Source organism: Echiichthys vipera, assembly GCF_963691815.1.
Source record: "Echiichthys vipera genome assembly, chromosome: 16".
NCBI classification, from domain to species: Eukaryota; Metazoa; Chordata; class Actinopteri; order Perciformes; family Trachinidae; genus Echiichthys; species Echiichthys vipera.
The window spans coordinates 28036494-28061652 of NC_139841.1; the positions used below are offsets into that span (position 1 = coordinate 28036494).

Genomic DNA, 25159 nt, shown 5'->3' on the forward strand with positions numbered 1-25159 from the left:
ACGGTATCTTTTAAAAACCAGGTCCCAGAGTGTGAAGATTTGAAAACGCCCCCCATGGCGTTGTGGCCTGGACGGGGAAACCTCATACTTTGTTAAAGGACGGCGTCATGGCCCCACCTCCGACCTCTGACCCTGCGGCGTCACATAACAACAACAACAACAACAGTGCTGCTGCGTGAGAGGACAGAGACGGACTCAAAGGCTGTTTAGTGAACTGGACTCTGAGCCACATGCATGGGACTGAATGAGCCCCAGCACAGATTTCTCCCTTTTCCCTGATGCTCTGAAGAAGTCGCCAAATTGGTCGCTATTTGCTTTTTTATAAATAAAAATGCGAAGAACAACTGAACAACAACAACTGAAAAGTGTGACCGTAACTGCAGAGCAACACAAAAGTCTCCCATAACTCCAGAAACAGGCGACAGATTTGTCTCCAGCGCCCGGTCCGCTCCGCTCCGTCTCGTCTCTTTTGAGTCGAGGCCGCGTGGACGGAAAACTTTGTAAGAACTAAGGGATGAAAAAAGATTGTTTTTGATCGTGTGGACGCACCCTCCAGCTGCGATCAGCTTCCCCACATCCCTGTGCAGCTGATGTTAGCTTATCCTGTAGCGTTCAGCTGATGTTAGCTTATCATGTAGCGTGCAGCTGATGTTAGCTTATCCTGTAGCGTTCAGCTGATGTTAGCTTATCATGTAGCGTTCAGCTGATGTTAGCTTATCATGTAGCGTTCAGCTGATGTTAGCTTATCATGTAGCGTGCAGCTGATGTTAGCTTATCATGTAGCATGCAGCTGCACTTTCAGAGACCTCGAGGTCACTGCCGGAGTCAAAGACGATGGTAAAACAACAGAACTGGAAAATCCTCCTGCTTACCTGAAGTCACAGGTGTGGCAACATGTGAATTTCCCTGAAAGCCATGTCAACAAACAGCAAAGGGTAAAGCATGTGAGCTCTGACAGGAGGTCAAAGGTGACTTCAACTGTTGTGAAGTATGAGAACAGTTTCAACATTTTTGGCGTGCCGAGGATCAAGTTTATCTTCGCCGTGGTAGGAAAGAAGTGTTGAGTATCATGTTGACGTTTTAAACTCTGGTATTGTGTTTTCATGGGTTTTGTTGACGCGATCTTATCCTTTTAAGATTTGCGCACACGTTGCACTTAAAGTGTTTCTGATGGACGATATTTCTCTTTACATTCAACAGGATCCAGCGGAGAAGGGACCACATCGGTTCGACCCAACAGGAGGAGCGAGAGGGGCGTCTGCCGAGGAGTCCGGGGGGTCTCCTTGTCTGGGGCCGCGCTTCTTCCAGGGAGGGAGGAGGGAGAGGAGCTGTGGCTGATCTGCAGCCATGCACCGCTTAAGGACTACAGTTTCAAGGCTTCGGCCTTTAACCGCTGCGCCGACGGCCCAGAGCCTATCGCAGCCCAGACTGTTGGTGATCGAGGGGGGCTTACGGACGTTTAAGCCTGCGAGGCGGCTGAACACATCGGTGGCCGCTGAGCCCTTTCTTAATGGCACCAGCTCTAACTATGTGGAGGAGATGTATTTTGCGTGGCTGGAGAATCCCAGGAATGTGCACAAGGTACTCCACATCTTGTGTCATGTGTTTGATGTCGCTCGCCATCGTTGCTTGTTCTTGAAAACTGGAATTTGCCTTCAGGGGCATGCTCATACACATGCAAAACATGTTAGCATAACATAAGCCACTGTGCATTTGTGGCTTAATCATTATTTTCACGTTGTTTCAGCGCCGTTGCTTCCTGGTTTATTCTACTTCCGGGTCAAAAGCCACCGCCGCGGAGTGGGGAGGGGGAGTTATAACCCTGCAGACGCGAAACCCCAAAATAATCCGAGAAGGTTGTTTACATGCCAGAATAATGGGGGTACTAAAGGAGCTCTCTAGGTCTGTTAACCCGGGAGAGAGAACCCGGGGTACGGCGTTTACATGGTGTTTAAGAAACCAGAGTATGACCTTAACCCGAATATAATCGGGTTTGTAAACTGCAGGGAAACGCACTGACTGAATGTGCTCTCACCTAAAATGCAGTAGCACCAGTTTAACACTGTGTCAAAGACCGTGACGGTCAAAATATGACAAGGTCAACAAACATATTGTCTGATTTATCTTTACTGGTGTTCGGCCAGAAATGTTCTGAATAATCTAAAGCCGGTGGCGTAGCATTTTTCTATTCCCCTACTTCCTCCTTGAAAAGGACCTTGATTAAGCACAAACAGTGTGTGAGAGATGTTGTTGTTGATGCCAGACTGTGATCCCAGTGCCAGATTTAGAGATTATCTTCTGCTGGGGTTGATCAAGTCAGTATGGGTCTTTTTTGTAATAGATAATAATAAAAATAATAACTTTATTTGTATAGGATCTTTAAAAACAGCTGTTAACAAAGTGCTTTCACATAGCAAAAATAAATACACACACAAATACAGTATAAAACAAACAGTATTAATAGTAAAAATCCAATGAGGTTGAACAGAACCATGATTTACGCATCATTGTATAAAAGTGTTCAGAGGAAAAAGGAGATTCATATCAGCCTGTTAGTTAGTTAAGCAGTTCAAGGTGGTTGCAAAGAAAGAAGAATAACGAGATAAAAGGATAAAAAGACGGCGTCACAGGGAGCAAATCTATAAAAATGAGTTTGAAGAAGTGATTTAAAAGAGAGGACACTGATTCAGTGAGCCTTGTACTCACACTACCTGGGCCTCGGAGAATGCTTCTTGCTGCCTATACGTCATCACGCCGTAACACGTCACACGCATTGATGACGTCATGGCGATGCGTGGCTTTGTTTCCAGATCTTTCCGTAGACCTCGGAGTTTTTGTGCGTCTTGTCGACTGTTTTTGAATCTTTTCATCGACCAAATCTGCAGTAAACACTCCACCTCCGCATCACACCAACGTGAACCTTTCACCGCCATTGTTTTAAATGTCCGCGCATGGTCCCTCCTTCTTTTTTCTACGTCCCAACAGGCGCACAGGAAATGACCTCAGAACCGCCGTAGGCCTCGTGCTCGTACACGTGCGCATGCTCATGCTCGTACACGTGCAAACGTGCTTTACTAAAGCCCACCTCTCCCAAACGGGCCGTGGACGGCAAGCGTGCCGCTCCTAGACGTGGTACGGTTGCACTCACACTGGTCAAAGGAACCAGACTTTAGCCGTGAAACGTGCTGGGGCACAGTACAGATGGACAGTGTGAGTGCGCCCTAAAAGAGACCCGCGCACATCTCTTAATGCTGTGAACAGGGTCGTATGGGGTCAGCATGTCTGAGATGTATTCTGGGTCTACACCTTGACGAGCCTTGACAGTGATTTACGTACAGGGAGCCAGTGAAGTGAAGCCAGGATGGGAGTGACGTGAAGCCGCCTGTAAAAACCAGTGGGACGCCTCGCTGCTGGATTGTGAACCAGCTGGAGGCGGGGGCTGACACCCTGCAGTTACGTTCAGCTGGTAAAAAGCTGTGTGACTGTGCTTACAGCGTTGAGGTCAAATGTTGCGTCACGCTCTCTACCTGTAAGCTGATATCCCACTACAGGGGCAGGTGTAAAGAGGCTTACTTCACACTGATCCTAAAGCCTCACACAGCGATCAGCCAGTTACTCTCCTCTCTGGTTAGAAGCTTCGCTCAAGTACAGACACAAGGGTGGCCTCAAAATCGGTGCAGATCAAAATATCTCAGCAGATGTTTGATGCTTTTTCTTTAAATTTGGTCTCCTGGACAAAGTGACCTTGGAGATCCCTTTACTTCCCTTTACGGCTGCCATGAGACCGAACTATCCGGCTGTTAAGTCGTGACGTAACACCCTTTCAAAATATGATTTCCGGGTCCACAGCGGTCCGATTCTTTCTACAACGCCGCAGTGTCGCGTTCCCCGTTGTTTGAACAGATCGGAGTTTTTAAAAAACAACGTAATTGTCATGTGACCTCTTTAACGTCAATGAAAAAGATTGATGAGTGTTCGTGATTGTTCACATGTTCGGCCGTTGTGTCTGTTGTGGTTAATCGAAGCGTTTGGACCTGGAAATCTTATTTTGAAAGGGTGTTACGTCTCACTGAACAGCTGGATTGATCCAGAGTAAAATGGTCGAGAGCGCAGCTGTTGGGTTTTGACTGAAATGGTCTTTGGATGGATCAGAGTGAAATGTACTTCACACATGACTGTAAATGCGCTCGTGTTAGCCCGCTGGCTAGTTTTCAACTGTCGTCCTGTTGGTGAGGTGTTTTGAGACCAGAGCAACAGGACCGCAAGACTGAAGTCCAAACTAAAATATTGCAAATTCAAAACCATTATTATCTTGGCCTTAGAGCTCGATTCTTGTCCAGAAATTTATTTTATTTAGTATTTTAGCGTGGTAAAGTGCCGTGAGGACACACTGAAGGAGTCTATTATATATAAATAGTATATGACAAATTAAATAAAAGATGTTTAAACATGTTGCGTAACTTGTTTCCTGTCGTCCCCCTGCAGTCCTGGGATATATTCTTCCGTAACGCAAACGCGGGGGCTCCGCCTGGTGCGGCCTATCAGAGCCCTCCCCCCCTCAGCGGGTCTTCTCAGGGACTGGCCGGCGTCCAGGCACTGGTGGGCGCTCAGCCCAACGTGGAGAAACTGGTGAAGGATCATCTGGCAGTACAGACACTCATACGAGCATACCAGGTAAACCACAAACACACCAGAGCTAGTTATGTCACACACTGTCCCAGTGTGATAGGGTCGGGTTACATAGAGAAGTGCACACTCTTCTGAGAGTGACGTTGTTGTCACGAAATCCCGTAGATTCGCTAACAGCTGGACATGGCTATCACCGATTAGCTCAGGGCAGTACAGTGAAGGCATTCAAAGGTCTTTTTTAACCACTAATGCTGCTGAAAATAACAGCAAACCTCTGCAGCAGCATGAGAAGAGTCCCTACACACACAACAAAGCATCATCAGCGTAGTTAGTGAAGCCAGAGTTTATTAAAGAGTGTTTTAAAGACTTACCTACTGGCCCCTGTACCAGCTCCTCTCATAGTAAAGTCCATTACAGTGGAAGGAGCCCATTGGTGCTTTGTTGTGTGTGTAGGGACTCTTCTCATGCTGCTGCAGAGGTTTGCTGTTATTTTCAGCAGCATTAGTGGTTAAAAAAGACCTTTGAATGCCTTCACCGTGCTGCCTCGAGCTAATCACTGTTAGCCACGTCCAGCTTTTAGCGCCTCCCAGGATTTCTCTGTAAATAGTTCGTAAACAAAAGAAATGATCTCAATGCTAATTTGACTACTGAATCAAAAGACCCCGGGATGATTTTAGGCCAGAATTTCACTTTAAATACAAGATACTAGATTTTTGAGGCTGGATAGTGATATCCATATTTGGGAGTTAAATCAGATAACAATGTATTAAAGTACATTGTACTATAATACCATAATAATACCATAATAACATAATCCTCAATCATATCCTTTCAGTTTTTATTTTATTCATTTATTTCTGTTGTGTGGGAAAAACAAACAATGTAACGTCACCCTTAGCTAAACACATTAAAGTGTGTTAACATGCTAACGCAGTGTTGCAGCAGGTTCTGTGTGGAGTGAAGTATAGCTTCAATATTAAATGCTGTTGGGTAAAATATCTGCCTCTGAAACATAGCAGAGTAGAAGTTAGGGATGTTAACAATTAACCGACAATAACCATTTGGTTAATACTATCAGTTATTATCAGTTAAACTGTTAAAAAAAAGTACATTTTACATAATATGAGTGCTGTCCTGCAGCCAAAAAGAGCTTAAAACACAACTTCCAGTGCAGTAACAAGTGCAACCACAATATAAACCATACACAGTGTTTCAATGATTTAACTGGTGGGTTAAAGCACGCTGCAGCACACTCCTACCGGTTGTGCAGGCATGTGCGCTGTTCCAGGAAAGGGGCTGCATGTGTCAACAACAATGCACGCAACACGGCCGGTACAATTCCACAGCTGTCTGCGAAGTATGTCGGTGCCTCTGGGACGGGTGAACTAGGTCTCAGCTTGTCTGTCAACAGTTAAAGATCGGTTAACAAGGATCAGTCCAAATAAGCATCCCTAGGAGAAGTGTATAGTGGCATTAAATGGAAGTATTTCAGTAAATAGACTTGTACACTGCTCAGGTACAGGTGTGTGTATGAGCTAATGGCTAGGCCGTCTTTGTCCATCAACCCTTTTCACAACCTTTGACCCAGATCTGTGTAGGATTCTGTTAACGTGTGCACAGGTATGTCAGGAAGTCTTCTAGGAAGTGGTGACTGACCCGCAGTCACACACGTTCACTGAGCTGTGTCGCCCTCCGCGTAGGTACGAGGACATCACATAGCGAAGTTGGACCCCCTGGATATCAGCTGCGTAGACTTTGACGACGCTCCGTGCGCCGTTGGTTTCCAGAACGTTGGTGAGAAATACAAACCTGCTTACACGTTCGCTAATGTTGTCCTTTCTCTCCTTGTCCTTCCTGCTTCCTGTCATTTTGTTTTCGGATCCCTTTTGTCCTCAAACCCCTAATCCTTTTGGTTCGTCCTGCCTTTTCTCTGCCCTTTCATTTTACACAAAACAGGGTCCGATCCCCCCGCCCTTCATTGAGTGTCTTTTATTTTCTTTGTCCGCGTGACACACCCGTCAATTCCCACGTATTTATCTTGAGTGCTCTCCCCTCCGCCACTGTCTTCCCACCTCTTTAGTTTACTTCCATCACCCCGTCCTTACTCCGCCCTCGCATTGGAATATACTGTAGGTGCGGGGTCACCACGTGGCTCAGCTGGACCCTCTGGGCATCGTGGCTGCTGAGCTGAACCCCACGCTTTCTGATAGCATCACCTCCCACAACAAACTGGGTGAGGAGAGGAAGAGGAGGAGGAGGAGGAAATATGCTTCAAGCCTCGTTTCCACCAATCAGTTCAGTCCGTTACACATTAGAACAGTTATTTTTTCATTCTCATTGTCCTACGTTGTTGATGGTACAAATGTTTTGCTGACGCACGCTCTGCCTGGCGCACTGATCCCAAACTAAAAGATGGAGCTGCAGTCCGTTGATTGGTGCAGGCATTCCTCTGTTTTACTCTCCATTTCGCAGCTCGTTGCGGCGTCTCTCCACAGCAGAAATGGAAATGTAGGAACTGAAAACAAAATGCTACTTAGCATACGGGGTTGACGCAGCTCTTACCTCTGATAATCTTGCGTTTAGTCCGCGTGGGTCACGTACGGTTCGGTTCTTAAGGTACAAACCCGAAAGTGTTTGACGGAAACGTTGCTTCAATGAGCGAATGCTTCCATCCCGTCTTAAACAAACTCATCACTCTCATCTACTGTAATGAACGAAGCCACGAGGTCGTCTCTAAGAAATGTATAAATGAATGAAATGGAGAGCCACACGTCAGTCCTGTTTGTTATCTGCGTTCAGCTGCTTCTCACTGGGTTTTGTCTTATTGGTTTATTATAAGGGGACATTATTCCTGGTGTCAACAAAGTACAGCCAAGATCTGTTGATAGAAACTCAGAAAAAGTGACAAAGTTACTTCAAATTTAAGTATTATTGAACACTTGCGGTTGATATGATAGTCTCCCAGAAGCAGGCGCAGCTACGTGGGTTTGTTTTGCGTCAATAAAAACGTGGTTCAGCCGTCTATCAACCACCTACCTTCAAGAGCCTTGCCCAAAAAAAGCGTAGCATATTTTAAAAGCGACATCTGCCTTGGTGAAACGTTTTAACTCTATTGGCATTTACAGGTTTTTAGTCCTAATGTAGTTTTATACACAGTTAAATGATCGTAAAGTGAATATTTTAACTGTTTGTCGGAGAAAAAAAGACAACATTTAAGGAATTTGTGGCAAAAATAATGTATAAATGAATGGAATGGAGAGCTACTGCCCCATGCATGACCTTTAATATCTGACACTTGAATGAACGTCTTCATTTATGAGCTAATAAGTCACGTTTGCACATGTGTGTCCTGTTGTTCTTATCAGCACGTGCTGTACAGCAGGTTACATTTACTGAGGAAATGATAAAGATAAGACCTTAAGCTTTATTGTTGTTAACACACCACTTTCAACACCCGTCAGGGAAGACATTAAGGAGGGAATCTGACAATTACATTTATTTATTTATTTGGAAACACGCTAACTAAGTTTCATTTCTGTGTGCACTAACATTGACCTGTCAGTTTTGTCACAGTAATGCAAAGAGTTGGAACACATTAGAAAGTGTGTGTGTGTGTGTGTGTGTGTGTGGGGGGGGGGGGGGGGCATGTATGCATGCCTGTCGCAAACTGTCATTGTGCCTAATGAAAAGGTTGGGCCCCTGAGTTCAAACACAGGTGATTGTTATGAGCTGTAATAGGATGTTTCCACAGTTAATGGAGGTATTGTTCAGTTTCACCGAGTTGTGCTTTAGCCCGGTGACGCCGAGGGTCACAGAGGCCGGGACAATGGGTCGGTGTCAGGGTCCAAACGGGCCTAAAAAGAATAAATGAGAAGCTGTGTGCGACACTTAACCTGCAGTATGTGTGTTTGTGTCTCTCCATGCCTCCAGAGTTCTCTCATTATAAAGAACGTCTGTGTAATCTGGCTGAAGGTAGGAGGAGCACCTCAAACCTCGCTCTTGGCTTTGAACTAACCTTTTACCTACATCCTGGCTGCTTTCAGTCCGCGGTGCTCCCGGTGAAGTTCAGTTTTAAAACCAGTTTCCCGGGTTTTATTTTAAGCTTATTATCTAGTGTTGGGATCATCCCTGGTCTCCTCTGTGTTGGTTTACATCTCTTCTTGGGGGGAAATGTGAAGTGTATTGAGCTGCAGGCGTGGTGCTGCTTGGAAAGGAGGTGTGTGCGTTCATGTGCGTGTGTGTGTGAGTGTGTGTGTGTGTGTTTGTTGGCTCCTGCTAACCTTTGCTCAGCAGCCAGCGGGGTCAAACAGGACTTATCCAGGCTTATCTGTGCCTGCTTCATTAAAATGTTACCGTGATTAGATTGTAGGCAGACACTACTTGATTACTGCTTTTACTTTGAACCATCAAAGAAAACAAAAGTTGTGTGTCTTTTTTTTTTTTTTTACGTGCAGAGCTGTTCACAGAGGGGGGAGGAAAGTCTAAAGATCCCTTATGTAAGGCAGAGCGCTGACTCTGGCCTATTGGATTGAAAACCCCCCGTCCTCAGCTCAGCAGCCTGCACTAATTTGCTGACAGAGATGTGCAAACACAGACATAGATACAGCCCTGCACCTTCACTCCTCTGTTCCGTATTGTCTTATCTTGGTTCGGTGCAACTAGAACATCACATGCTTTAGATAAACACCAGCTCCCCTATAGTGCGTCAGACGGCTCCTCCTCACAGTATAGACACATCATTTAACCGGTGAATCCAACACATCAGTCCTGTTTGTTCTCCGTGTTCAGCTGCTTCGCACTGTGTTTTGTCTTGTGGTTGATTGTGAGGGGACATTCAATTATTCCTGGTGTCAACAAAGTCCAAGACGAGACTTGTTTACATAAACTCACAAGGCCAAAGAAAGAATGATGAAATAAAGAATGATTTTTCTTTGCATTGCGTTCATTTAGGACCGTTTCAAATCTTTAAATATCATTAAAAGCTCAACTTAAACGTTAAGTCTCCCAGAAGCAGGCGCAGCAACGTGGATTTGTTTTGCATCAATGAAAAAATGGTTCAGCCGTCACAGCCCTGTCTCCTGCCTAACGTAACTGTATCACCAGCCGAACGCCGTCCGCTGTCCCTATCCAAACTGATCCGGTCTTCCCCAGTTTCCGGTCTTTTCGTGGTGCTTTTACCGGGTGTCACCACCGAGTAGAATTAATTTAGGACACTTGTAAGGATCTCCAAGGTGAATTTCATATTTTCACATGAACATTTCCGTCAGATTAGTAAAATAAAGTGACGTTGATGAGAGAAAGCAGTCAGAACGTTTGGGCGACGCTCAGCCTGAGCAGCTCAGGTGGTGGTTTACATTCAAAATGGAAATGAAGAAGACTTAACGCTTTATTTTGGTGCTGTTAAAGCATGGAGTTTTATTGTGAAGGACTGAAGTTTGGTCCTGGATGTTTGGACAACATTCATTTTATTGTGAAGGACCAGCAGCTCCAGTGTTTACGGAGAGGAGATATAAAGGATTAGCACACGGCTAATTCAGCGGTGTTAGCGTCCTTTTGACCAAAGATAAATTAGGCTGTTATAATGATATTTAGACTTTAGTTTAACACCATTAAATTAACTCTAAACATTACACCATCATTTAGATTTGTATGTGAAACAGAAATTTGATAGAGTTTAGACAAAAACTGTGCGACTGGTGACACAGATCCGTTACCTTCAAGAGCTTTCCCCAAAAAAGTGAAGCATTAATTAAAAGCGGCTTCTGCCTTTGAGACGTTTCCACATTAGTTTTATCTTTAATGGCATTTACAAGTTTTTAGTCCCAATTCAGTTTAATTCACAATTATATTCTGTATTTCTGTCGTTTTACCTGCTCACTTAAATCATTTTTACCTGCATTTCAATTCAAGATTCAAGATTGAAGAAGCTTTATTTATCCCGGGGGAAATGATTGTGCAACAGTTTCAATACAAAGATTGGAAAGGATCAGAGTAACAATAACAACATAATCACATCAAGATAAAGCTAACGTAAAATAAATCAAACAATAACTAAGTGTGACAGAGTGCAACAGACACTGTGGAGCTCAATCAATCAATTCATCAGTGCTTATCAGGTCAGCTGCAAATGCAAAAAGGTATTTTTAAACAGGCAAACATGTAATTCAACTAATAAGAAGAATAAAGTTTCCTATAGTAAATAAATTATTACTTTTTACTTTTAAATGGAGAAGTTTGTTCAGGGACATGCCTCTGGAAAACAACAGCTACTGATTGTATTGTCAATCAAACTAATTTAACTCTAAATAAATTAATAAACAACTGTTTTTAACACCTAATCAGTTGGTTCTTTCAAGAAAATGACAGGGAAGTGACAGACCTGTTAGATAAAAGCGTTGATGACAGTAATCTGTTTCCACTGAATACTCATTGAGGCGGTAACGACATGTCTCGTGAGCTGAAATGGAAAGTTATCAGTGCATCACAAAGACGAAGGAAAAGCAAACACAGAACGTTTTCAGGTTAAAACCAGGCCGGCAGGTTTTAAAGGGGGCCTCAGGAATCGCCTGTTGTGGTTTGACAGGTTGGTCCGGAGCCTCGGGGTCCTGATAAAGAAATCTCTGCTGTTTAAAGAATCAGTTCGTCACCACGAGAGCGCGTTGACCTAACAAGGGACTCGAGGATATAATTACTCGACCCATTTCATACACAAGGTCGTTTTCCTCCTAATGAGGAACTCTAAAACTCTCAGAATGATCTAATAATGAGTCCTACATCTACCCCCCCCCCCCCCCCCCCCCCAATGTGGTCCGTCTTTGCTCAATAATGACTAAAGTCACACATGACAATCAAAAGGAGAGTGAGCTGATCTTTGTGTACGTGGTCTTTTGGGTTTTTATTTTATAATGCTGTCACATCAGGGTCCCGGGCCCGGAGGGTACGAGCCCCCAAAGTCCAGTTTGCATTTCGACTTGATAGAGTTTGTTAGTCCGGTGGTCTGGTGCTTTGATGCAACAGGTCAAAGAGGACGTGTCCTTAAAAAATTTTAGGGCGCACTCCCACTGTGCCTCCGTACCGTGCCCAAGCACGTTTCACGGCTAAAGTCTGGTTCCTTTGACCAGTGTGAGTGCAACCGTACCGCGTCTAGGCGCAGTACGGTTGCTGGCCACGGCCCGTTTGGGAGAGGTGGGCTTTAGTAAAGCACGTTTGCACGTGTACGAGCACGAGCGTGCGCACGTGTACGAGCACGAGGCCTACGGCGGTTCTGAGGTCATTTCCTGTGCGCCTGTTGGGACGTAGAAAAAAGAAGGCGGGACCATGCGCGGACATTTCAAACAATGGCGGTGAAAGGTTCACGTTGGTGTGATGCGGAGGTGGAGTGTTTACTGCAGATTTGGTCGATGAAAAGATTCAAAAACAGTCGACAAGACGCACAGAAACTCCGAGATCTACGGAAAGATCTGGAAACAAAGCCACGCATCGCCATGACGTCATCAATGCGTGTGACGTGTTACGGCGTGATGACGTATAGGCAGCAAGAAGCATTCTCCGAGGCCCAGGTAGGGTGAGTACAAACGGGCCTGGAGACAATTGGAGTCAATCTGGAGACATCACTCTGGGCTTTTTGCTGTTTTGGGGACACATTTATAACAACACGATTAATCAAGAGTGAGATTAGATAATGAAAAGCTGCAGCCCTGCTTCCTTTAGAGTCTATCAATGAGATGATGGCAGACTGAAGGTCAGTCTGTGATATTCTGTTTGTCGCTGCAGCGTTTGGGACTAAACGCACTCGGGCAGATTCGACCGCTGCTCTGGGGGTTAAAATAATCACAAACTCCAGGAAATCTTGAAATCAGTGGTGTTTCTTGTGCTCTTCTTTCATCTTTCCTCTTCTTGTGTCAGCCACGTGGTGCTTTCTCTGTTCCCCTGCTCTCTCTCACATTACTCCCCTCCCCACGTTGACCTGGTTTGCATGTCCGTGCTCGTTTGATGGGATTTCTCCTCACTTTAGTGTTTTCTACGACAGGTCTTTACGGGCTGGCTGAATCCGATCTGGACAAGGTGTTCCGGCTCCCCACCACCACCTTCATCGGGGGCAGCGAGAGCTCTTTGCCTCTCAGGGAGATTATACGACGCCTGGAGGTAAAGGGGCTACATTTCCATGACGAAACACACCTTTCCTGCACAGAATCAGCTCAAAGTGCTTCACAGAACAGGATTAAGAACAATGCTCAGCTGTAAATACAATGTTTGGTCACTTAGAAAAACTTTAGAGCTCACAAATTGGGATTACCCCAAATTAAAAACCAGAATAAAAACATCTTTAACTTTGAGTTTGCAAAAATTAAGACACTCTCTCACACGTCCACCAAAGACATGAACTAGAGGCCTGCACAGGACTGTGTCTGTAGTCCTGCTCCCACTTGAACTCGCAAAAAATATGATTTATGTTAATTTTTTTATGTATTTTATTTGCAAATGCTTTAAAAAAAACCTGAAAAAAGACAAAACAAGCAGGACACAATAAACACAGAAACAAACAGAGCAACAAATAGTTACAAACTAAGTGATTTTTATATTTTTAGGGATGTTTGTTTGGTAAAACACAGCCCACACCGACGCAGCAGTAACGGTTCAGGAGGGGGGCGGTACTGCTGCACAAACCCCCACAAAATGATCATAAATTCAGATTTTGTGTGTTGTGTTAGAAGTTGAAAAGCTGCCAAAACCAGAAAGAAACCAGAGTAACTCTAGAGATTGTCTGTTGTGTCGAAGTTGTGTTTGAGAAGTTAAAGTCGCTCTCTGTCCATTTCACGTTGATGAGAAACTCAGTGGCGTAGCGTTCAGATCACACCTCTTGACCCCTGCTCTCTGGTGGATTATGTGAATTACACGAGACGCTTCCCTCTCTCTTGTAGATGGCCTACTGTCAACACATCGGCGTAGAGTTCATGTTCATCAACGACGTGGAGCAGTGCCAGTGGATCCGGCAAAAGTTCGAGACTCCGGGAATCATGCGGTTCAGCCTGGAGGAGAAGAGGACTCTTTTGGCGAGAATGATCCGATCCACAAGGTCTGTCTCCACATTCCTCCACACACCTCTCAGTAATTATACCTGGGAAAAGCAGCCGGAGGGCGAGCGCGGGGCGGTGGGGTGGACAGATGTCCTCCTGAGCCACAGTGTGAAGCAGCAGCACCACCGTCTGTTCACAGGTTCGAGGAGTTCCTCCAGAGGAAGTGGTCTTCAGAGAAACGCTTCGGCCTGGAGGGTTGTGAATCACTCATCCCGGCCCTCAAAACCATCATCGACGAGTCCAGTCTGAGCGGAGTGGAGAGCGTCATCATGGGGATGCCTCACAGGTAAACAATGAGAGAGACTGGGGTCGTCTAATGCTGGGCAGATGCTTCTTTTGATAGTGTTGTACTTTATGTTTGATCTGTAGATGTGCACGATCAGCTGTGACTTTCACACTCGCACTGAAGCTGCAGTATGGGTTATTGAAGATCGAGTGTTTTTAGTTATAGATATCTTGGTATATTAATTGATGAATCCGTCTCTTTTGCAAATCATATTCAGCAGCTGGTAAAAAGATTGAACTTGAAACTGGGTTTTTATTCTGCCTTTCTTTTAAATCAAAAAAGAGGCCGGTTGCTGCCACTCTTATGTCTGTTCTGGACAACGGTGATGTTGTTTATGTGCAGCCTCGTCTCAAAGCTTACTTGCTCTTGACTCTGTGTATCGTGGAGCTCTGAGGTTCATCTCTGGTGTTAAAGCACTAACTCATCACTGTACACTGTATGAACGGGTTGGATGGTCCTGAGACACCTGCATATGATATAAAGTGATGCAGTGATGATATAAAGTGATGCAGTGATGATATAAAGTGATGCAGTGATGATATAAAGTGATGCAGTGATGATATAAAGTGATGCAGTGATGATATAAAGTGATGCAGTGATGATATAAAGGGATGCAGTGATGATATAAAGTGATGCAGTGATGATTTAAAGTGATGCAGTGATGATATAAAGTGATGCAGTGATGATATAAAGTGATGCAGTGATGATATAAAGTGATGCAGTGATGATATAAAGTGATGCAGTGATGATATAAAGTGACAAGTTACATTTGCTCAGGAAACAGTGTCTCTCCAGTGTCTCTATGGTGGTAGGGGAAGGAACCTCCAAAATAAACATTAATTACTTAATTAATAAACTTTTAAGAGCCGTGAAATGCAAATTTTAAAACAAGTTGAGCACTTCCTGTCTTATTTTTTGCTCAATATCAGCCTGACGAGCTAAACTGTGACGGCAAGAGAGTAAGCAGAGGTAAAATGATTGATAAATAATCTTCTGATGAGGAATAAACCTTCCTGTCCGTAGCTGAAGAGTGTCGGCTACGCTGCTGTGTTTGAACACTGCTCTAAGTGCTGGGACTTGAGAGAGATGAACATAGTTTGAACCACTGCCGTAGACCTTCATGTTAAAATGCTTTACAGCAAAAATAAACATGTTTACAGCTGCTACAAAAAACACTTTTAGTCTGTATAACTAATTTCCTCTTGACTCAACTGTTTAAATGATATTGAGGCTTAAAGTTACTGCATAATTTAAGGTGTGGCCGCTTTGAGCGACATCACAGGTGGCGAGCAATACGACTTTAGGCTTCATTCGTGACGCCTCAGCGCCGTTCACCTTCGACTTCTTCGAGCTGTCGGCTTCGGTCACGGCCAAGATGGCGACCGGCCGGCTCTGCCCACACTGAGCTTCACAGAGACTACATCTATATTTCATACAGTCTATGGTCGTAACATCCTGCAGGCTTACGTACAAAAGCGTGTTTTTTTTTCACATTTTGAATTTGATACCTGACGAATATCTCTCTCCGTCTTCAGAGGGAGGCTGAACGTGCTGGCTAACGTGATCCGGAAGGAGCTGGACCAAATCTTCTGCCAGTTCGACTCTAAACTCGAGGCCGCTGACGAGGTTTGAACATCAGCTTCTGCCAGCAGAGCAAACTTCAAAGTAGATAGCTTAGCATAAAGACTTGAAACAGGGGGAAACAGCTCGCCAGGCTTTCTCCAAAGGTTAAAAAGACGAAAACTCTTCTTATTACCTCATGACCTATTTTGTTTAATCTGAGCCCAGCCAAGAAATACTGTAGTTCTAACAGATAAACCTTCTTTCTAAGCAAACCTTGTTGTTTTTACACTCTGGTCTTTGTAGCGATTAAGCAAACAAGATAAACGATAAGCAGCTGCTGGCTCTAGCTGCATATTTACTGTACGGCAGGGTGTGGTATTAATCTTCTTATCTAATTCTTGGCAATACAGTAAATAAGTGCATTTTCCAAAACTTCATGCTATTCTTTTAAAATGCTTATTTTGACCGAGCAACCGGCCCAATTTAGAGCAGTGATACGTCACATTTCAGAAGCTGGAATACATTAAATTATCTTAATTATTTACTGATCCAATCTTCTCGCTTTAGTTGGAGCCTTTTCCTGGAAATCAAGGTTGAACTGTCTACGAGCTTTAACTCTGAACTTCCCGATTCTCTGCTATCAGGGTTCTGGTGATGTGAAATATCACTTGGGGATGTATCACAAGAGGATGAACCGGGTCAGCGACCGGGAGATCACGATGTCGCTCATGGCGAACCCGTCCCACCTGGAGGCCGTGGACCCGGTGGTGCAGGGGAAGACCAAAGCTGAGCAGTTCTACTGTGGAGACACTGAGGGCAAGAGGGTACACTGAGTTTTTTATACATGAACACATGGAGGAGGGAGAAAAGGCATCAACGTGTTTGTAACATGAAGAATGATTTCACAGGTGATGTCTGTTCTGCTTCACGGCGATGCTGCGTTTGCAGGCCAGGGTATCGTGTACGAGACGTTCCACCTGTCCGACCTGCCGTCCTACACCACACACGGCACCATACACGTGGTGGTCAACAACCAGGTACGCACACGTTAGCATGATAGCTACAGTTAATTAAATACAGGTTGAAAACACAGGTAGTAATTAATCCTCTCATCCACGCAGATCGGTTTCACAACAGACCCCAGAATGGCGCGCTCATCTCCTTATCCCACAGACGTCGCACGGGTCGTCAACGCTCCCATCTTCCACGTCAACGCAGACGACCCAGAGGCTGTGATGTACGTGTGTAAAGTAGCGGCTGAGTGGAGGAACACTTTCCATAAAGATGTAGTCGTAGACCTGGTAAGTTTATCAGAGGCGTGGCTCTTTTTCTAGTTACATGCAGATTATGTTGAATATCTTTTATTCAACCAGGTAAAAAGTCTCAACGGCATCTTTTTTTCCAAGCGGGGCGCGGCCAAGAGGGCGGGTTTAAATGTTAAAAGTTAACGTTTATTGCAGTAAAGATGAGATAAATAGTAAAACAGTTATAGTGCATATTTTCTTGATCCTTCCTTTGCCCGCTGAAGCATGAATCAGCATCTAGGAGCTGGTTAATACTGAAGTTCAGAAAGTTTTACATGATAATTAATAAAAAATGGTCACGACAAGAGCAAGGTGCCTTAACTCTTCCCTCCTCACCTCCAGGTGTGTTACAGACGCAACGGCCACAACGAGATGGACGAGCCGATGTTCACCCAGCCGCTGATGTACAAGCAGATCAAGAAGCAGAAAGGGGTCCTGCAGAAGTTTGCTGAGAAAGTCATCGCAGAGGGCGTCGTCACCATTCAAGCGTATGAGGTACGGCCACCTGCACGCTTGTAGATTCGGCTGCTTATCAAACAAGCTGAACGTGCAAGTCGCGGTGCTGCTGTCACGGTCTTTTTACCGCTTTTTGACACCAGAAATTTTAAGGTGGGGTGTTTTCTTTCTTGTTACTTGGTGCATGAGTTGAGGTGGTGAATCGAGCGAGCCACCTTAAAGCAATTCTTCCCTTTCTTTCCCTTTGAGCAACTCGGCCGCCCTCCAAAGTCCCGCCCTCTTCCCCCTGCCTGACCTCTGACGCTCCCTCCTCCACCGACACCTGTGCTTAGAAACTGATTTATAACTTCACAATAAACACTGACGCTAACGCTAACACAGTATTACAGAACTATATTAAGTGCTAACTGACATCATCTGGATGCTGCGTTCTAGGATCCGTCAAACTAAAAGGACCTATCCAGCAGAAACTCCTCCACCATCTCATCTCTTTTTAACTCCGGGTGAAGCGAGTTTAGCCTCCGCCATCGCTGGAAAGCAGAGCCCGTGTTGTCTGGCGTCTCGCCTCTTGACACATCAGTTCTACTCCGTTCCTCGCTCTCTCTCACAGAGCGCTCTACTGCTCCATCGCTCTACAGAGAGGCGCGCCACTCAAGCGTTGACAGCGGTAGGAACGCTGCAACGATGACAGGCAGGAAGCTCGACCAATCATTTTATTCAGACTGCATAGAATGATTGGTCAGACTGAATATGATACTGAATATTGATGAGTTTCAACACCTGGTGGATTTCTTTTACATTTCAGTGTCATTCGCTTATTAGCAGCATTTTAAGATCACAAAACAAAAGTGTAGAAATGCCAGAAAGGGAAGAATTGCTTTAAATTTGAAGCAGGAAGCGTTAGAGGTAGGATACTGCTCTCTCCCGTCTCAGGGGAAAACGAGGGAATGATGCACGACCATTCAGAAATATGACTGGGTTTCTAACGATACAGAGTTTAATGCACATGGGTGAAGTATTCCTTTAAAGTTGCCACAACTCAAAGGCTGTCAACCCGTGTTTGTTACCTCTACAAGCTTGTAGTTAAGTAATAGGATGGATACAGAGACTCTGAAGTTCTCAATAAACATCCGTCTCTTTCAGGAGGAAGTAGCGATGTACGACAAAATCTGCGAGGAAGCCTACGCCCGCTCCAAAGATGAGAAGATCCTTCACATCAAACACTGGCTGGACTCACCGTGGCCTGGTGAGGAGTGTCATTCTCTCTACTTGCATATGTTCATCACAGTAGTCTGGACGTTTCCGTGATGTCCTTCGTGTGTCTGTCTGTAGAGTTTTTCACGTTGGAGGGACAGCCCAAAAGCATGAGCTGCCCTGCCACCGGCATCAGCGAAGAAGAGCTCGGCCATATCGGAAAGATCGCCGCCTCCGTCCCAGAGGAGGACTTCACGATACACGGAGGTGCCGTCCGCTCTCCTCCTCAGCCTCGTTTCAGCGTCTCTTCTCTCGTTCAAATCTGTATCTTAACGCCGCGTGTCTGTCCAAGTTTCAGGTTTGAGTCGCATCCTAAAGGGCCGTGCAAAAATGGTGAAGCAGCGAGTGTGTGACTGGGCTCTGGGGGAATATATGGCCTTTGGCTCGCTGCTCAAAGACGGGATCCACATTCGCCTCAGTGGACAGGATGTGGAGAGAGGCACATTCAGGTGAGGAAAAAAGGGGAATTCAGTCCAATGTTCACAATGTGGAGGAAACAGGATTGAGAAACAGGACAAGGTCACAGTGTACTTGAGACATATGCCTGATAAGCACATTCTGTTTAAAGAATAATAGAACTGTATTTGGGCGTGATGGCGTCTGGACACAAAGTAGACCCTACTGATGGTAAATGTATGAGTGTGTATTGGAAAGACCTGATGGGGCGTGTAAACGTTGTCAGCACACAAACCTCAGTATAAGAGGGGAAGTTCTGTTAAGAGACACTTGGGATTTAGGGGTCATCTGATGGGTCTCTGATTTTGCTTCTCAGCCATCGACACCACGTTCTTCACGACCAGAACGTCGATAAAAGAATCTGCATCCCGATGAACTACATCTCCCCCGATCAAGCTCCTTACACCGTCTGCAACAGCTCGCTGTCCGAGTACGGCGTACTAGGTGAGGAGCGAGTGTAGTGAAGTGTGGCCTACACTTGCTTTGGCTAATTCTGCGATGTGTTGCCAGCGGAGGGGGTCTTTATAATGTGACATTTACACATGGACGGATCATGAGACAAAGGGCCCCTGGGCACCTACATTCAAAGAGTCTGCTTTTAGTCGTTTTGGATCTCCTTTAAGTCACTTTTAAGTTGTTTTGTATGTCTTTGTGTTGGTTTTGCATCTATTTTGAGACATTTCACATTTCTTTGTCGTCATTTTGTTTTTCTCTCTGCCCATTTTAACTCACTTTTTAATAATTTGGCACGTCTTTGTTGTCATTTTGCTCCCTTTTGTGTCTATTTTCAGTCATTTAGCATCTCTATGTGGTGGTTTTTGCATCCCTGTAGTCATTCTTTCTCTCTTTGTGGTATTTTTGTGTAAACTTCTGGTCATTTAGCATCTCCTAGTGATCAGTTTGTGTGTTTTTTAAAAAATCTAATCTGGGTGCAAACACATAAATATTAGTACAGCGACAGGATGTCCGTCCCAACATGCACTCCTTTAAAATACAAAGGGACACGAGTGCGAAATTAGATTTTATTATATGACATAAACTACCGTACTACATATAAAAGTACATTTACACTCTAAACTGTGCGTCTTTATATCAGTTAACAGCAACTTCAACCTCCAAGGAATTTTATTTACATATCTGTTTCAGGTTTTACTGTTTTATCACTTTTATAACAGTTGTAATCAGGAGCACTGTGTGTTCTTACCTCTCTGAGTCACAATCAACTTTATTATAAACAGATTATATTCCAGGACTTTGACCTGGTGTTGTGCTGAACGGATGCATCAAAAACATACAAATATACAAATATACAAACGTACAAATGTACAAATATACAAATATACAAATATACAAACATACAAATATACAAATATACAAACATACAAATATACAAATATACAAATCTACAAATATACAAATCTACAAATATACAAACGTAATATACAAATATACCCACAGAAACACAGAAAGAAAACACTAAGTTTAAATACACTAAGCACAGAATTTGGCATTAACAACTATATAAAAAGAAGACATTTAAAGGTTATAAATATAGAATAAAATATATAGATTAAAGTACGCATATGTGCAGGTTAATGTAACGCACGACAAACCACCGACCGAAGAGGATCACATGAAATAAACAGGAAGTGATCTTGCGGGTTTCAAAATAAAAGCTCTCAAAACAAATCTACATGTTTACAGAAAAATAATGACTTAATTACATAAAAGGATCATTGGTGAAATATAACTTATGCAGCAGTTACACAAGCACACACCTGAACCCCTCATACCAACTTCGATGGAACTTTAACTTTAAACTAATATATCTGTCCTGTTTTCTCCCTTTCATCCACTGTGACCAACGGCGGTCTCCCTTCTCTGCAGAACGCATTTTAAAAAAACAAACAAACATTTTTTTAAACTATTACGCCTCTGAAGTATACGCCTCTGAATGGCGAGATGTCCGAACTGCAGCACGTTCCCTTTACAGCCTCCACGCTCTGAACCGTAGTTTGGAGCTGTCCTCATCCTCATAACTCGGCTTGTGGAAGGTCACTTGTGTCCAACGGTCAGGGTTTAACCGAGCCGGAGAACTAAACAGCGAGGACGTGGGTGCAGCAATGAACTCTGGCTTTATTACTGAGTTTATTACTGTAGTACTTTTTACTACTTACAACAGTGGGACATGTTCACAGGCATAAAAGGCACTGGTGCTCCGCTGGAGTATGGACCGTGTTACTGTAGACTGATAACACACTACACTTTTGTTTACACTACCCTGAACACCGCTGTCCTCACCACGTCACACATACGCATTCTCCAAATAAGCAGCCAAGGGGAGGCTGAGATGCATTAATATTATGTAAAATTAAGTGTTTAATATGTAATCGTTCAGTGAAGTACAGAGTCTGTAGTCTTAGAGCGCCCTCGCACTGTGCCTCCGTCCCGTGCCCCGTGCTTTAGGGTCCTTGTCCCCCCTCCAGGCCCGTTTGTACTCACACTACCTGGGCCTCGGAGAATGCTTCTTGCTGCCTATACGTCATCACGCCGTAACACGTCACACGCATTGATGACGTCATGGCGATGCGTGGCTTTGTTTCCAGATCTTTCCGTAGACCTCGGAGTTTTTGTGCGTCTTGTCGACTGTTTTTGAATCTTTTCATCGACCAAATCTGCAGTAAACACTCCACCTCCGCATCACACCAACGTGAACCTTTCACCGCCATTGTTTGAAATGTCCGTGCATGGTCCCTCCTTCTTTTTTCTACGTCCCAACAGGCGCACAGGAAATGACCTCAGAGCCGCCGTAGGCCTCGTGCTCGTACACGTGCGCACGCTCGTGCTCGTACACGTGCAAACGTGCTTTACAAAAGCCCACCTCTCCCAAACGGGCCGTGGACGGCAAGCGTGCCGCTCCTAGACGCGGTACGGTTGCACTCACACTGGGCAAAGGAACCAGACTTTAGCCGTGAAACGTGCTCGGGCACGGTACGGATGGACAGTGTGAGTGCGCCCTTAATCGCAGAAACAAGACCCCCCAATTTTCTGCGTGGAACCCTGAACACTGATTACTTTTCTCATCTCTCACCCGCTGTGGTTTTTCCGCCCGCAGGTTTTGAATTAGGCTTCGCCATGGCCAGTCCCAACGCGCTGGTGCTGTGGGAGGCCCAGTTCGGAGACTTCAACAACACGGCTCAGTGCATCATCGACCAGTTCATCAGCTCGGGTCAGGCCAAGTGGGTCCGACAGAACGGCATCGTGCTGCTGCTTCCTCACGGCATGGAGGGGATGGTAGGAACCTCTGTTACCTTGCTCTGAGCGTATACATAAACATGCTTTACCACGTGGTTATTTACTTATGATTATTATCGATTATCAAAATAGTTGGTGATTATGTTTTTCTGACGCTCGACTCATTGATTAGCTTCAGCTCTGCCTGTAAATAAGATGCATCGTTGTTACTTTTGTTAGAAATGTCAAACTCGTGTCTTTCTCTCTCAGGGTCCGGAGCACTCGTCCGCTCGCCCTGAAAGGTTTCTACAGATGTGCAACGACGACCCGGATGTTTTCCCTGTGAGTTTTAGAATGATTTTGTTTTTCAGCCCTAGTTTAAACTTTACGTTACACTTTAGTGAAAAATACAGCAGCAGCTACTTTGGTAAATGGACTTGTGCTTATAAAGCACCTTTCTATTCTTCTGACTACTCAAGGCGCTTTCACAGTGTTTGTCACATTCACACTGATGGCAGTGGACATCTACAGACCATCTAATCTAACCATTCACACACATTTACACACCCATGCGCAGCACGAGGAGCAATTCAGGGTTCAGTGTCTTGCCCAAGGACACTTCGAAATGTTGACTGGGGGAGCCGGGGATCGAACCACCAATCTCTCGAATGGAGGACGATAGACTCCCTCACTGAGCCACAGCTGCCTTACATCTGGACGCTTACATCGTGATCGTTGAGGTTATTTTTAAAGTTCTCTGCGTTTCCTCTTTTGTCAGAAACACTCGGAGGACTTTGCGGTGCGTCAGCTGTACGACTGTAACTGGATCGTGGTCAACTGCTCCACTCCTGCAAACTACTTCCACGTCCTCCGCAGGCAGATCCTGCAGCCCTTCAGGAAGCCTGTGAGTGACATGCCAAGACGTGTGACTCAACACACCAGATTATAATGTGTCAAGGTCGCTGAGAACGCCCTGTGCTCTCTCTTTATCTGCTCAGCTGATCGTGTTTACACCAAAGTCGCTGCTGCGCCACCCTGAGGCCAAGTCCAGCTTTGACGACATGTTGCCAGGTGAGACTGACAGAGAAAGATGCGAACCCCTGCTTCTCTAAGATAAAGTGGAGTTCCTCTATTGACAGTTTGTGTGTGTTTGTTGTCCCGCAGCCACACACTTCAAGCGTATTATCCCAGACGACGGACCTGCTGCCGCCAACCCCGAGAAGGTGAAGAGGATCGTTTTCTGCACCGGCAAGATCTACTACGAGCTGACCCGCGAACGCAAGAACCGAGGCATGGACGAGGCTGTGGCTGTCGTCCGCATCGAGCAGGTAACGTCAGAGGGGAGGAGCTACGGAGACGGAGAGAGTAAAAACTAAGGCCTAGTCCACACAAACACGGGTATTTTTGGAAGAAATTCCTGTCCACACCACCGCTGTGATAGAAAACATCTCCGTCCACATGAAACCGCAAAATCTGCCTCCGTCAGCTGGTCGTCTCCTTGAGTCTCCATCTTCTCAGACTCCGCCTCATTTCCATCCATCATCTTCAGCCTCTTGTCCCTGTCGTGAGGCGGGGTCCACCCTGGACAGGACGCCAGTCTATCACAGGACACATAGAGACGAACAGAGACAGACAACCATTCACACCTACGGGTGATTTAGAGTCATCAATGAACCGAACACCTGCACGTCTTTGGACTGTGGGAGGAAACCGGAGAACCCGGAGAAAACCCACGCAGACACGGGGACAACATGCTCCACACAGAAGGGCCCCAGCCGGGGTTCAAACCAGGAACCCTCTCGCTGTGAGGCAACAGCTAACCACCACCACACCATCATGCCGTCCCGCCTCATTTCCTCTGACCATAAAAGGGCATGTATGTGACGTTGGAGGGAGGGGCGTACGTCCATCTGGCTGACGTTTACCTCCGAGGAGAAGTGAGGGCCAGAGGCTAGCTGTCACTCAAGAGGCCACGCCCCTAATTATTCATAAACTTTAACCTCCAATAAAATAAAAACATCCCTGAGGATTTTGAAAACCTTTAACAGACATTTTGACAAATTTTAAACAAGAACAGGCTTAAAAACAGGGATTGCCGCCAACGCTAACTAGCATAACGCCCAGACTACGGTTAAGTTTTCCTAACACTATATCTGCGTCTCTCCTCTCAGCTCTCTCCGTTCCCGTTTGATCTGGTGAAAGCAGAGACTGATCGTTACCATGGCGCCGATCTGGTCTGGTGTCAGGAGGAGCACAAGAACCAGGGCTACTACGACTACGTCAAGCCCCGCATCCGCACCACCATCAACCGCGCCCGCCCCGTCTGGTGAGTTGTACTTAACAGGAAAATGATTTCAGTGACGCACGTCTGCTGTGAGGCTAATGTGTGTGTTTGCGTGTGTGTGTGTGTGTGTGTGCAGGTACGCCGGTCGTGACCCCGCAGCAGCTCCAGCCACAGGGAACAAACAGACTCACCTGGTGGAGCTGCAGCGTTTACTGGACACGGCGTTCGATCTGGAGGCGTTCTCAGGAAAAGCGTAAACAGCCGCTTCACACTCACACATCCGACGCGCCCGTCGAGCTGCGACTCCGGCTTTACCTCTCTGCATTGAAGTGTTGTTTTTTATTTACACACCGCACCTGTGATCAGGCGTGACCTTCAAAATAAAACGCAAAAAGACTCTGAACACTGTTATCGAGAACACCTCGTGTCCACAGCGACGGACACGACTCCAGAACTTTAATGTAACGTATGAATTTATACATTAATGTGTTTTAATTACAAAAATCATCCAGAATCGACCAAAGTGCTGTTTACAATCTCCCTCTGAACAAATACTTGAATCATTTATTGATCCTGAAAATGGAAAAAAAGCAAAACAACAAGAAAATAAACGACA

The 25159-nt window shown here is 45.3% G+C and overlaps 1 protein-coding gene across 1 annotated transcript; it reads left to right on the plus strand.

The window, feature by feature from the left end:
* Positions 1 to 1347: 1347 nt before the first annotated feature.
* ogdhb (oxoglutarate dehydrogenase b) lies at positions 1348 to 24800 on the plus strand (the record flags this gene model as incomplete). The annotated part of the gene is made up of 22 exons (XM_083930161.1): positions 1348 to 1581; positions 4486 to 4674; positions 6763 to 6862; positions 12659 to 12774; positions 13551 to 13705; positions 13846 to 13992; positions 15528 to 15618; positions 16200 to 16379; positions 16464 to 16592; positions 16677 to 16856; positions 17202 to 17354; positions 18459 to 18561; positions 18648 to 18776; positions 18868 to 19018; positions 19342 to 19469; positions 22141 to 22319; positions 22530 to 22601; positions 23038 to 23163; positions 23258 to 23330; positions 23424 to 23587; positions 24431 to 24585; positions 24680 to 24800. The coding sequence occupies 22 exons, from the start codon at positions 1348 to 1350 to the stop codon at positions 24798 to 24800; spliced, it is 3075 nt and encodes a 1024-aa protein (XP_083786287.1).
* Between the last annotated feature and the right edge of the window lie 359 nt (positions 24801 to 25159).